The sequence below is a fragment of the Siphateles boraxobius genome, unplaced genomic scaffold (genome assembly GCF_051911475.1).
Source record: "Siphateles boraxobius isolate OS27281-9 unplaced genomic scaffold, OSU_SipBor_1 31, whole genome shotgun sequence".
Lineage (NCBI taxonomy): Eukaryota > Metazoa > Chordata > Actinopteri > Cypriniformes > Leuciscidae > Siphateles > Siphateles boraxobius.
In genome coordinates, this window is record NW_027508931.1 from 1,592,397 (window position 1) to 1,606,971 (window position 14,575).

Consider the following 14,575-nt stretch of genomic DNA (forward strand, 5'->3'; position numbering starts at 1 on the left):
TTTTCCAAATGTTGCTCATCCACACCGAAACATCTGAAAATGCTTAAATCTCCTCACTGCGCATGCATAAAACGTAATAAAAGCTCACAAGATGATACAGAGAGAGCAGACATATAAAAGTTCTCACTTCTGGCGTGATCTTTTTATTAACACAATATCTCACCAATCATAGTTGCGTCCAGGTTGCACACAAAATCGTATAGTCTAAATGAACTTGTCATCAAGTTTTGCTGCAGGACTATCCTGGGCAAACCCAGACGAACTTCCGGCAAATTTGCTTGGCAAGTTAGTCTGGCGAAGAGCCCATTCAAGCTCATTTCCAATCTTTCCAAATCGAGGCACCAATCACAACGTTGAGGTGGGCTTTACAAGATGACGATCGATCTGATTGGTTTTAAGCTATATCCAAATTGCGCCCAGAGGCATTTGAGCGACGTCCGTGGGTGACGCCCCTTTGGAAGTGAGCTGTCAATGAAACTTCCCCAGACCCCTAACTCAGTTACGACTGAGAAGGGTCTGGTTTTAACCAGGCTACTGCACGACACTAATTGTGAGTTAATCTTCTGTCATCTTTGCAGGAATGTAATATGAAGGTTCGACAAAGGAACATTTATCTTTAGCAACACTATGAAAGTAAATAGCAGGCACAACAATGCCGGTATAACCATAGATATCACTGGTACAAAATGCGTCACATGACTAAACGTCTCTTTGCTTTCAAATACCTCCATTTTCACAGTCCACAACAATGTGAAAAAGGTGTTTTCAAATTGATAAAAAAAAGCTTTGTTAACTAAAACGTCGTCTCAGTGTGGACGGAAGGCTAAAACAAAGAAAAAACGTATTTTCAAACGAAAACTTATCAGTGTGGACAAGGCCTTGAATTGGGTGTCATCCAAAATGTTCAGTGGTGGGGGGTCCACAGGACAGGTTGGAGAAGCACTGATCTAAAAGACAGAATGACTTTTTGATCATATTACATATTTACTCAAATTTCTACTATACTATTGACTTCATAACACATCTCATAATTTCTGTGTGATGCTCAGGGCCTAATTAAATACCCCGTTCAGATGGACTATTGTGAGTGCATTCGGTTACCGTAGTGATGAGGCTCTGAAGTGGAAGAATAGGCCAGAGCCAAGCTGTGAGCAATCTGGGCCCCTTCCAGACCCCCGGGCCTCTGACTAAGAGCAATGGAATGAGCCTGCAGAACAGGGAGAGAGAGATACAGAGACTTGAATACAGATATATCACATATCAGACCCACCCTGAAGCATAGGAAACATTAATCATTTCAGGCTTTAAATAATTCTGTGGTCCAGTTTTAAAAACCATTAGACAGAGGATTACAAAAACACAACCCATGGTACAAATATGGCTTGTGGAGGATGTAATCTGAACCTGTGATGATTGGAGGAAAATAATAATAAAATAACATTCCTGTCCATTTATTATATTGATATGAAATATTCATAATATTCTTTATTTATTTGTTGCAATAGCATAAAGTGGTACAGACTTCTGTTTAGTCTTTTTTTTTCATCCTAACTTTGTATTAATGTTTGGTTTCAGGTGGCTTATTAGAGTTGTCCAGTCATTTGTCAATACCGTCACTTGATTAATATTTCCTAATTACTCATGTCATACACTATTGTTCAGTTTGGGTTTGGTAATTTTTTAAAGTCTTTTGGTAAAGTCTTGTATGCTCAATTTTAAATCCCTTTTTCCTATTTTAATATATTTTAAAATGTAATGTATTTTTTTTTTATGTCAAAAGCTGATTTTCAGCATCATTACTCCAGTCTTCAGTGTCACATGATCCTTCAGAAATCATTCTAATGTGCTGATTTGCTGCTCAAGAAACATTTCTTATTATTTGTGCTGCTTACTATTTGTGCTAAAACAGTTGTGCTGCTTAATATATTTGTGGAAACCATATTACATAGGATTTTTTGATGTCTCTACTGCCACTTTTGATCAGTTAAATTTATCCTTACTGAATAAAAGTATTAATTTCTTTTAAAAAATAATGTTACTGACCACAGACTTCTGAATAGTAACACATAATCTAAAGGCCTCTGGTTAGTAGTAAACTACATGTGCTTTGTTTCTTTCTTTCTTTCTTTCTTTACCTCAATATTGGTGATTAAAGCAGGATAAAGTTGATTATGTAGCATGTACAGTATCTCACAAAAGTGAGTACACCCCTCGCATTTCAGCAAACATTTTAGTATATCTTCTCAAGGGACAATACTAAAGAAATGAAACTCGGATATATTTTAGAGTAGTCAATGTGCTGCTTGAATAACAATATATATTTACTGTCCTCTGAAAATAACTCAACATACAGCCATTATTGTCAAAATAGCTGGTAACAAAAGTGAGTACACTCTAAGTGAACATGTCAAAACTGTGTCCAAAGTGACAATATTTTGTGTGAGCACCATTGTTATCTAGTACTGCCTTAATCCTCCTGGCCATGGAATTCTCCATAGCTGCACAGGTTGTTGCTGGGATCCTCTTTCACTCCTCCATAATGACATCACGGAGCTGCTGGATGTTAGTAGACACATGGCGCTTCAGGACGCCCCACAGGTGCTCAATAGTTGGTTCAGGTCTGGAGATACTTGGCCACTACATCACTTTCACTCATGCAGCCCAAGACCATGATGCTACCACCACCATGCTCAACTGTAGGAAAGACACAATTTTCTTGGTACTCCTTACCAGTGCGTCACCACACATGCTGGACACCATCTGAGCCAAACAAGTTTATCTTAGTCTCATCAGACCACAGGACATGGTTCCAGTAATTCTTGCTCTCGGACAGGTTGCTTTCAGCAAACTGCGCTCTTGTGAGCCAACTTCAGAAGAGGCTTCCTTCTGGGATGACGGCCATGCAAACTGACAGTGTGCGGCGTATGGTTTGAGCACTGACAAGCTGACCTTCCGCTTCTGCAACCTCTAAAGGAATGCTGGCGGCACATATGCGTCTTTTTTTTTAAGCCAGCTTCTGCACCTGATGCACAGCATGAGGACTCAACTTTAATTGACCCTCGCAAGGCCTGTTCCAAGTGGAACCCTTCTTGGAAAACCTCTGTATGACCCTGGCCTGTACTGTAACTCAGTTTCAGGGTGTTACCAATCTTCTTATAGCCTAGGCCATCTTTGTGGAGAGCAAAAATTCTAATTCTCAAATCCTTAGAGAGTTCCTTGCTATGAGGTGCCATGTTGAACATCCAGTGGTCAGTATGAGAGAATTGTACTCAAAGCACAAATTTGAACTGCTCTAATACAAGATACACAAATTTGTATGGTCCTGTCAAGCAGACGAAAACACGCACATGATGAATAGGACACCATGGTTAGCTTTGCTTGGTTAAACGGCGTACAGCTATTATCACTTAGGGTGTACTCACTTTTGTTGCCAGCTATTTTGACAATAATGGCTGTATGTTGAGTTATTTTCAGAGGACAGTAAATATATACTGCTATACAAGCAGAACATTGACTACTCTAAAATATATCCGAGTTTAATTTCTATAGTATTGTCCCTTAAGATTTTGAAACACCTTAAAGGTGCAGCTTGGACACATCTTCAGTGAAGGACCCAGGGTCACAGGGTGTTTCGGGTCTTTGATCTTCAGACACCCCCACCTGGGTGACCCAACCGCGGTTGATCAGTCCCCGGTTTGTGTCCAAGCAGCGCGCTACTCCATGCTTCTCCCCTTTTAATCCATAACCACCTTGAGGCTTTTTCGGCCTTTTTTGTTGAGTCAGGTGTTAAGATCAGATCTGGCCTCAGTGACGTCCTTGCTATGTGCTCTGGGAACTTTAACTGCCTCCGAAGGTCCGCATGCAACTACCAGTCACGGGCCATGGCTAGCATTCCAGTTGAGGCCTTACGTTCTCCCTGAGGTGTCTCCCCTGCCCTAACAAAGGAGATTTTGTGCCTCACTGGTACTTGATGTTTAGACTCCCGGATTGCGGTGCAGATGGTGTCCGCTACTACCTTCAGCACCTGGTTATGGCGCCAAGTGTACCTCCCCTCTCCTAGTGCTAAACTAGTAGATATACTAAAATGTTTGCTAAAATGTGAGGGGTGTACTCACTTTTGTGAGATACTGCATTTAATACACCAAAATACAAAAATGGGTTTGACAGCATTGCGACTCTCCCCTACTTTAATACGAGTTAAAATCTCAGGAATTTACCTGTAGGAGATGCTCAATGGCTCTATCCAGATGTCCCTGTGCCTGTTCAATGGCTGCCATGTTTCTGTAAACAAAGCAGATCCGACTGAGCTGAGCTCCTTCCTGAAGCAGCTCCATGGCTCTTTCCCATTGACTGAGGGCCTTCTCAGGCCTTTCCTGGCGCTGGTACACCCTATACAACACACCACATGCACACAGACACAAAGATGTCATTTATCATGAAATCAATCCACAATTTCACATACAGCACACTGTTGACCTTACTTGTGTATGCCATCATAATAAGAATGGCTCGTCTATGATGCCAGTCATGGGCAAAAATGCCAGAACAATGAAAGGAAGAAAGTCGAGAAAAGGGAGTCCTGTTCAATGCAAACTGGTTAAAAACAGGAAGAACTGCGGTGTATTGCTTAGGACGGTGGTCTAGCTCTGAACCTTTAAAGAGCGTCCGTTTCTTTTATTAAGAAGTGGAGTGCAGTAAATCCAAACAATCCCTGCAGCGCTGAACTCAATTCATAAGAGCTCATGTCTTTATTAGGTCTGATTCTCCACTCTCAATATCAGCCTGGAGGCATTCGGTATCACTCCTGAGCAATGCACAGAAATCTGACTCACTGCTGTCTGTTATCTGTGTAGAAATGAAGTACAGAAGACTCAGTGCTGTTCTATAAAAAGTATTTTGACACAAAGTCTGTTAGATTTCATTTTTTTAAAATTACATTTTAATTTAGTCTTAAAAAGACTTTAAAAAAAGTCTGTCAGATTTAAATAAAAAAAATTCTTATACTCACCAAGGCTGCATTTTTTTGACCAAAAATACAGTAAAAACATGATGAATATTGTGAAATATTATTGTAACTTAAAATAAAATTTTATTGTAATATGTTTTAAAATGCAATTTATTCCTGTGATGGCAAAGCTGAATTTTTTAGTCTTCAGTGTCATATGATCCTTCAGAAATCATTCTAATTTGATTTGGTGGTCCAGAAACATTTCTTCTTATCAAAGTTGAAAACAGTTATGCTGCTTAAAATATTTGTGGAATCTGTGAAATTTTTCCCCCCAGCAGGCTTTGATTAATAGAAAGCCGAAGTAACAGTATTTATTTCAAATAAATATATTTTTTAACATTATAAAATTCTTTACTGTCACTTTTTACTGTCAGTTTTTTTTATTTTGTTACTTTGTAAGTTATCTTTATTTAGATTAAAATGCTAAAAGTTTCTGTTCAGGGTTAAATGTAAAAAATAAAAATCCAAGATTTTCAATTGGATCTCTTGGCTCTCACTTTACATAACTACACCATGATGCTTCTCTCTGATCTGGGCAGGTGTGTAGCACTGGGCTATATGGAGACATCCATCACCACAGGGAGATCCCATATTTCACCAATCCATCTTGTTAAAAGCCTTGAGCCTTTCCAGAGTCATCCACTCTAATGGATCACAAACTCAATTTCCCCATCTCAGAGGAAATAGCCTGCTCATGCAGCATCCTTGTTCCTTCAATACAAGGCTAGTAAAAAAAAAAAAAGCCATCTCAAACAAAGGTTATAGTTGATAAGTGGATATCCCATGATGCAACTCTAAATTAGCAAGTGGAATTTTAACAGAGATGATTGACATTACACATAATCTGTCAGTATTCACCCATATCTGAGTAATTTGATGGAGCTGTAAACATGTCTTATCTTAAATCTTCGGTTTATATTTTAGGAGTGTAACAGATTTTATTCAAATGAAATCATAAGCTCTTAATCGGAATGTCCAATTGGATTTACTGCAATCAGTGAAAAATGCTCAAGGGCAACATTTGCAAAATGGCAAAGATTTTGAACACGACTCCACCAAGGTTTTCTCACAGTAGTCTGTGTGTACGCTGGAGCACCCTGGCAACTTTTCAGGGCTGCATCAGAAATTCCAGACTATGGGCCTCCTTTTAGGGGCAGTGGGACACGCAGCGCGAATTTGCCAACTCTACTGCACCGCTGCCTGGGGACACAAACCTAAACACGTCCTGTATTATGCCACGCAGTGCCAGCTTAATACCACCGATCCTCTCAGGCATCCTCTGTGGGAGGAGAGATATAATCTGCGAGGTAAAATCTGATTTAATGTCCGTTGTGCAGGGGCGTAATGCAATTAGGGATTTTTACATGAACTGCCAAGAAGTCCCCCAAGCCTTCTGCTTAGTAATTGTTAACAGACCAATATTGACGTAGACTGTGTTTGAAAGAATTCAGGCTTGATAGAGAGTAGTGCCAGAAAAAATGGGAGGAAACAGACATAGAGCAACAGTAAAGACATCGTTGCCTTAAAAAAAAAAAAGAAACACTGATTACTTCAGACTGTTATAACAGCACTGCAAGTTTAGCTCAGCTTGAAGGTAGGGTAGGCAAAGTTGTTCACAAAACCATTTGTTATAGAAGTCTTCTAAAAAATATTTTAAAATGTACATTTAATGTACGTGTAAGTCTCAGGACCAAAAAATGTTTCGTCCAATCACCGCATTCGGTCCGAATGTAATAATAATGTGTCTTACCTCCCTGTCAACCTGTATTTGCATACCTCCACGCACCCTGCTCGCGCAGACCTCACACGTCATCATCAGCGTGTTTCATGAGGCTATGCAGAGTTGTAGATAGACAGTCACAAAGTGCCTCGAACAAACAGCAGTTTTTTACTAACGCCTTTTACAGTTCCTCCTGAACCAAAACAATAAGCTTATGCTGCATTCACGCCATCACTATCATAATTAATAGATAGTAACCCATGGCGTTCTACTCTGAGCTGGTCAACGCTGAAATTTATCTGCAGCAGTCAGGTGGTACAAGTCAGAGCTCTGTAAGTTGTTTACGTTCATTATTATTGTAATGTTATGTGCTTTGTGCATAGACTGTAAAAAAATATGGACATCGTGTCCATGACGTCACCCGTAGGTTTCTGAAGAGTGTTTTTGAAGCCTAAAGTGGGCGGAGTTGCCGTCGCCATCTTGGCAGCACGTCACCGCGCGTCACTCCCAGATAAACGAAAATGGGCAAAAAGGCGGGTTTTGGGTGGAGTTGAGGTGCCTGGATGCTGAAACTACGCACGCCTAGCTCAACATGATCGAGTTTGCTCATAGATATAAACACTAGATGTCGCCTTGGAGTTCTAAGCATGCGTCAAAACCGCCGCCATCTTGGAACATGGGTCTTGTCATAGGACGTAGCTGCGTGATTTTTTTTCCCAAACCACTTCAGCGGAAATCCCGCCCTGCAGCCGATTTCATTGGTTTAGGTTACAGTGACGGGTAGGTTTAGGGATCAGTGTTTGGTGTAGGCAATCAGTACAGTGATTGACATGACCAATGAAAACTTTTAAATCGGCTGCAGGGCGGGATTTCCACTGAAGTGGTTTGGGAAAAAAAATCACGCGACGTAGCTAGGTAACGCTGCATTCATGGATGATGCCGGACTTTTGTGCTGAGTATGGATGTTTACATGAACGAAATCTAAAAACCAGACAGCAAGGGATTACATTTCACAAGATTGTGAAATTTTGTACATTTTTTTACATTTCTCTGGACTATATGCTGATTTTATTTCCGTTAGACCTTTTCCTACATTGACGCTGATGAGGGGTTCCCGTTTCAAGATGGCGGCTCTATTGACGCATTAGTTCCAATGAACTCCCGTAGCCAAGGCGACATCTAGTGTTTATATCTATGGAGTTTGCTCAGCTTAAGGAGCTAATGTGCTACTGGCCTTGCGCTAAAGTGTCAGCTGACTTGAAGAAGTAGGCCTAAAGCCAATAATTAAAGTTCATGTTTTTGCCCTTCGAAATACTAAAATAGTTAAAAGACATAACTAAACGTGAGACTATGTGTATTTTGATGCATTATTATTCTGCTAGATAAATATGTATTATCAAGCAGTAACTTACAATATTTGCTCTGAGCATGTGTGACAGTGATTCATGCTCATACATGTCAGTCAGCGCGGCATCGCACGTCAAGTTTGTAGAGAGCATTTCATCTGACGGTACTTTTATTTAACACTAAAAAGTTAAATAATAATAATATAGTCTATCTGTTCCGTTAGATCAACAGTACCGCAGAACGAGTGTGGCCTCTATATCTTGGACGTTTTTAAATCTGAACTCCTAAAAGCAACAAAATCGTCAGACATCCATAAGTGCATGTTCACAGAGGAAAACAACTGAAAAACAGCGCTGGTTGTTCTTTCGATACTCGACAACGACGGAATCCAACGGCGTGGGCGAAGGTATAAGGCGTGTATTAAACTTCATGAAATAATCCCGAATAAAGTATAAACACGGTAGAGATGGCAAGTTCAGCAGCTGGAATCAGCTGAGGTGGCGTGATGGGCCAGTTAAAAGAGAGCAGACAAACGGCTACCTGTCACTCTCAAGTGGGCACGCCCTTGATTATGAAGGATTTTAAGGCTTAATATAATTTAAACAGATGAGTTATAAAAAAAAAATTCACCCCCCTCACAGTTGTCATGAAGGGCAAAATTAGCTATATAGACCAAAACCACTTTTTGTACCAGGCTGTAAAAATATTTTTTGTGCTGTAAAGTTGGGCATATTAACATGGGGGAGATACAGATTTGACTCACTTTAGCAGCAAGCCTCAAGCGGTCAGTCGATGAATTGCAGTTCAATTCACTTCCTTGTTGGTTTCAAGAGAGAGACCGGTAGGTTGCTGCTTGGCTTTGAGGTGATATAACGCCATCCGTTTGTAATGTTTTACAGACTCTGCTCTGGCTGTGCATGTTCATGTGTTTTGGGGGAGGCGTGATTCTGGAGGGAGGGGGTGGGATCTTATGAGTTCAAAGCTAGCTTGCTATTGCTAACCTCTCTGAAATTGCCTACCCTATCTTTAATTTACAAGACAACCAAAGAAAACAGAGTAGTGGTTTTAAGGGGTATGTTTGATATATGTGCATCTCACTGCAAACGTTGGATGTAATAAATTTGCCAATCAGGGTCATAAGTTTGCCTCTAGTTTTAAGAGGCAAATAATGCTGAAATGATGAAGTAGGCTTTGGAAATCTAACATAAAGGTAAAAGAATGAGACTCGTGGCTCCTTGAATTGCTAAATGCGTTGCCTTGGCAAGAATCTTCAAATTCAATAGACTGCCAGTTACTCATTAAGTGAACAAAAGTATTTCTGTTCTTAGTTAACTGCAGAAGAAAAAATTAATACAGGGTGAACTATCCCTTTAAAACAGTCTTTTTTTCTTTAGGAGGCAGGTTTTCTATCAGCCATCAAGTGGATGTTAAGTGGATGGATGATTTTACATTGAAAAAAATGACACACTTAACCTTTTAAGATTTTCTTTGTTCACAGGCTTAGAGTGTTAAAGTTAAACTTAAAGACATAGCAGGAACAAAGTTCACTTTTGAGTTCTCTCAAGGCAAAAATCTCATCCACCAAGTCTTGAACAAGGGCTGATGTAAATATGTGCAGAGATTCATGTCAGATATGCTGACTCTGATGTTCATTCGCTCTTTGCCTCCATCCAGATTAAAAAGCTGTAAGCGTGTGTCATTGTTTCAGGGTTTTGTGGTGGTATGTGTTGATAGCGCAGGCTCGCTCATTTCAAATATGTCAACACTAGCTTTACAGTCAGAGGCAGAAGAATTAGAAAGCTTTCATCACAATTCGCAATTGCACATTCTTCCGGGACCATGAAACCAGCTGACAAACTGATGAAAACACAACCTGCTAAGGGTAGTAGAAAAAAAATCTTGACATCATAATATTAATACATAATAAATGAGCTTTACTACAAAGCAGTATATATTCTCTCACACATATGCCCTCACTTACATAACAAAGAGCAGCAATAATAAAACCTGAGATGGCCCATGGGAGATACTGTCGCTCTGCACTCACAACATAAACACAGCTGGCAGACAAACCACAGTTGTTCATTGTCACAGTCAAGCTTGGTGAGACCAGCCATAATAAACACTGGGATCAATACAAGCTATTGAACAAGTTAATCAAGTCCTCCTGTGGGAACTATTCCCCCCTGAGAAACAAAAGATCTTTGAATTACCAAATAAAAATAATTTAATGTGAACAGAGTAGATCTGCTGAATTTCTGAATAGTAAATCCTTTCCTTTATGTATGGTTAATAAACTGATGCAAGTGACGTTTGGTTTTGCATGACAGATTTTCATGTAGTTAACTCTCATGAAGAATCTATACAGATGATTTTCTACTCTGCTCTAAATGTGGCCAACCTGGAGACATTCATATTAAATGTTTTAAGTTTCTCAGGCACTCAAAGATATGGTAATAAAAGATAAAAACATCATTCTGTTTCTATTTGTCCTTCATAAGCAGTGGCCAATGTGAATTTTATCATAAAGCTTCAATTCTGTTGTGGATGAGGAGCACCACCTTGTGGTTAAAAAAAGATACTTTTACTGTTGATATTAGCTTGCGGTCCTTATGAAGTACAGGAGAGCCAAAGCCCTTAAGAAGTGAGATATCTTTGTGAATATCAATGTGGACTCGGCTGCCATTGTCATATTTCAGACCTGTATACAATTTCATGTGTTTATTATGCCATAAACAGACTGGGAAATTTGATTAAGACGTTTCTAAGGGTAATCATTTCAAAATGAATCACTCTTCTCCTAGTCCTAGACTTTAAAATTATGCAGATACATATTTAAAAGGAAGGCAAAGACATCAGTAGTTCTCTAAAAAGGGGTAGGAATTTATATACTAGTCATTTAGAATTGGATTTTGTCTCTCTTGTTAGTCCAGGTATGTCATTACAGTCAGCCATTACAACAATTAAGATGAGATTAAATTATGATTAAAATGGTACCATACCTTGCTAAATTTGTAAATATTTCATACTCAGTGTCCACTCTGTCCTCCTTTCCCATGGCTTCATGTGCTACAATGTCTCCCGTGACTATCTCTGCCTTCTGAAAGCTTGACTCAGCCTCTGCTAAGGTTCACATAGTTAAGAAGTCATCAGTGGAGAATTAACAAATTACTACCATTAGTACATTATTTAAAGCAAGGTCTGTATAATGAATTATATATTTTTTTCTACTTCAAAGTCTTTAATAAGTGAATAAGTCTACTTTAAGAGTTTAATAGTATTACACACACAAATATATAATGTCTCTAAAAAGGATTTGAACACTTAAGATGCACGCATTAGATTTTTGTAAACAAGGATATTTTCCAAGCACTAGAGCAGCACTTCCAAGAGTCTGATGTATGGTGAGGAAGCAGTTGAGACAGCTCACTCTCTCCTCCTGCTGGCTGGAACTGAGTACTTCAAGTGCTTGGGACGCATGTTCTTGTGTCTGATGTGCCCAGCCTGGGAAACAGGAGGTCATATACTGTTAGGAGATGATTAACATATTATATATGGGTGCCTAAGAAATCTTTTTGCATGATTCACAGTCAATGCAGGGTTTATTTTTCAATAATAACAAGATCACTGTATGTTATTCTTTCTTCTATCTGTTTAAATGCATTAAATAATGAACAATTTTTTACCTTTGTATTGCAAATAGCCTTTAGCCAGTCTTGACTGGGCTTGAGCCACTGCAAAATGCTCATTTCCATAAACCAGTCTGGTCAGTGCAAGGCAACGCACAAGCTCCTGGATACAGAGGTCATGCTGCAAAGTTCAAACAAGCATAACACATAAAACTAGAGAAATTATTAAAAAAATAAATAAAATACAATGATCAGTAATTGTTGATGTACTGGAGATCAAGATTATGCCTGGCGTGGTTCATAACAGGGGTTTTCAAACTGGACCACAAGGAAGTGCTAGGGGTCTGTGGATGTGTTTAGAGGAAAACAGTGTAAGAAATGTTTAAATTAATAAATAAAAGGATATTAATATAAATATAAATGCATATTTGATATAAATTAATAAAATAAGTAACAAATACTAGATTAAAATAAAAAATATATGAAAAAAAAAAATAATTATAAAAGTTAAATAAAATAATAAATAGATTAAAATAAATAATAAAAATTATATAAAAATAAACAAATAAGTAATACATAAAATATGTCCCTCCCAAGAAAATTGTCATATATGGGGGCCCATGGCATCTAAGAGTTTGAAAACCCCTGCTTTATGTAATAATAAATGTGGGGCACTGATAAGGTTACATAAATCAGTAGGACTATACAAAATTAGAGTGTGAGATATGTATTTCAGAGTATAAGATTATTCCATGTGTACCTCTTCACTGTCAGCCAAGGACTGAGCTCGTCTCTCGCAAAGAGATAGTTTCTCTGCAGGATTCATCTTCATCTTGTAATTCTTCACATCTTCTTTCTGTGACATTATTGTTAAATCTGCATCCTTCAAGGATTCTCCACTGCAACCGCTGCTCATGTTGAAGCTGGTGAATCTGTAAAAGTTTAGAGCTTGGTTGTGTCTCTAAATATAATTAACTGGCTACTTAGCAGTTCTGTGCAGGTAAGTTAGCCAGTTTACTAGGTTTTGATAAATATCCCTCTTTGGGTGCATGGCAAAGACATGCACTGGAAGTGAATGGTCACTGAGACTGTTGGTCTCTCTCTAACATTGTCTAACAATTTATTTTGTTTTAGGTTTTAAAAAACATTAAGGTAAGTAAACTATGACATCTTTTTCATTTTTTGGTGAACTATCTCTTTAACAGCGGCAGGAAAATGGATACATACGATTCATCCAGCGAAGTCACAGCACATCTCTGCTGTGGTGCGCCAAACGATCCGCTGTGCGGTGCCAGGCTCATTTTAATGGAGAAGGCAAATAAAACTCAGCTGTTATTTTATAAGCTGACATTTGATTAATAATAAGTTCTCTTGCCATCAGTTTTTAAAAGACTGCAATGATTTTTTTCAAATACATTAAACGTAGAGCTATGCAACCCAGTAACGTAGGCTATATCACGAAAACCCAAACAAACGCTGCGATTGGTTGAGCCCTAACACATGGGTGAGTCATGTGACTCTCAATCTCTCGTTGCATTTAAACGTAAAATCATGCGTAAAATCAACCCATGCAGTTTACGGTATGATCTTATGATTTCAGTATATTTTAATTAAACTTTGCCAAAAAAATATTTTTTATACTATACTATTTTATATATTTTATACTTTTGTGGCAGTAAAATTCTTGCATTTTTACCAACTTGAGCAATGCACATGTACATGTAAGAATAGGTGTTTGTAATTTCTGATAGCTTCGAATAGAATAGAATCCATTTGAATGTAGGCTAATTAAACGAACTGCTTAAAATTGCTAAATCTTCTGATGAAAAACACTACCCATAATCCTAAAGTGAGATTAGAGACCAGTTTGAGAGGTCTTTTTTTTACCTTGGAGATGGGAATTGTGGCAATAGCAGCGATTTCCCACTGTCCGATGTTATTCTAATTCCACGATCTTAAATATCTGTGTATATTTTAGAATAAGATTTCTAATGCATTTATAGCACTTTTGTCAATAATTATTCTTATAGTCAATATTTTTATAGAAACCGAGGGGATGCCGCAACTTGAGGTATAGGTAATGCATCCTGAGCAGTTACCCATTTTTTCTATGATGAGAATAAAGATAAATTGCACATGTAAATGTGTGTCTCTGTGTATATTGTAGAATAAGATTTCTAATGCATTTATAGCACTTTTGTCAATAACTTAGTCTTATAGTCAATTTTTTATAGAAACCGAGGGGATGCCGCAACCTGAGGTATAGGTAATGCATCCTGACCAGTTACCCATTTTTTCTATGATGAGAATAAAGATAAATTGCACATGTAAATGTGTGTCTCTGTGTATATTGTAGAATAAGATTTCTAATGCATTTATAGCACTTTTGTCAATAACTTAGTCTTATAGTCAATATTTTTATAGAAACCGAGGGGATGCCGCAACTTGAGGTATAGGTAATGCATCCTGACCAGTTACCCATTTTTTCTATGATGAGAATAAAGATAAATTGCACATGTAAATGTGTGTCTCTGGCAGATTTTATTTCACAGATTTAATTACAGGTTAAATAAATTATTAAATTGATTTTTAATGGGATGGTTTTCGCCACAATAAACTAAGGCCTCAGACATTGCAGAGTGTATCTATTGTAAATGGTTATCTATTTATATAAACGTACTTACTCTCATTATGATCATAAGCCCACATTATGTTGTGAGTAGCTGACAGAATGCATTGCATTATAGACAGCTTTTATACTTACGAAAGCAATAACACCAGGAATCAAATTACTTAGCATTCAGTAGTCTTGAGGGTTTGATAACACTTAATTTTTTATTCAAGGACAGTGAGCAATATATCTGAGGTATT

The 14,575-nt window shown here is 38.2% G+C and overlaps 1 protein-coding gene across 1 annotated transcript in view; it reads right to left on the bottom strand.

The window, feature by feature from the left end:
* ttc23 (tetratricopeptide repeat domain 23) overlaps positions 1-13,199 on the bottom strand; it is a 21,329-nt gene extending 8,130 nt beyond the window's left edge. The window contains exons 1-7 of the mRNA XM_077248869.1: positions 12,932-13,199; positions 12,465-12,636; positions 11,762-11,885; positions 11,438-11,579; positions 11,078-11,203; positions 4,218-4,389; positions 1,102-1,207 (exon numbers count right to left, since the gene is read on the bottom strand). Of these exons, the coding sequence (XP_077104984.1) occupies positions 1,102-1,207; positions 4,218-4,389; positions 11,078-11,203; positions 11,438-11,579; positions 11,762-11,885; positions 12,465-12,636; positions 12,932-13,005 (916 nt within the window). The 5' untranslated portion in view covers positions 13,006-13,199. The remainder of the gene's footprint in view (positions 1-1,101; positions 1,208-4,217; positions 4,390-11,077; positions 11,204-11,437; positions 11,580-11,761; positions 11,886-12,464; positions 12,637-12,931) is intronic.
* Between the last annotated feature and the right edge of the window lie 1,376 nt (positions 13,200-14,575).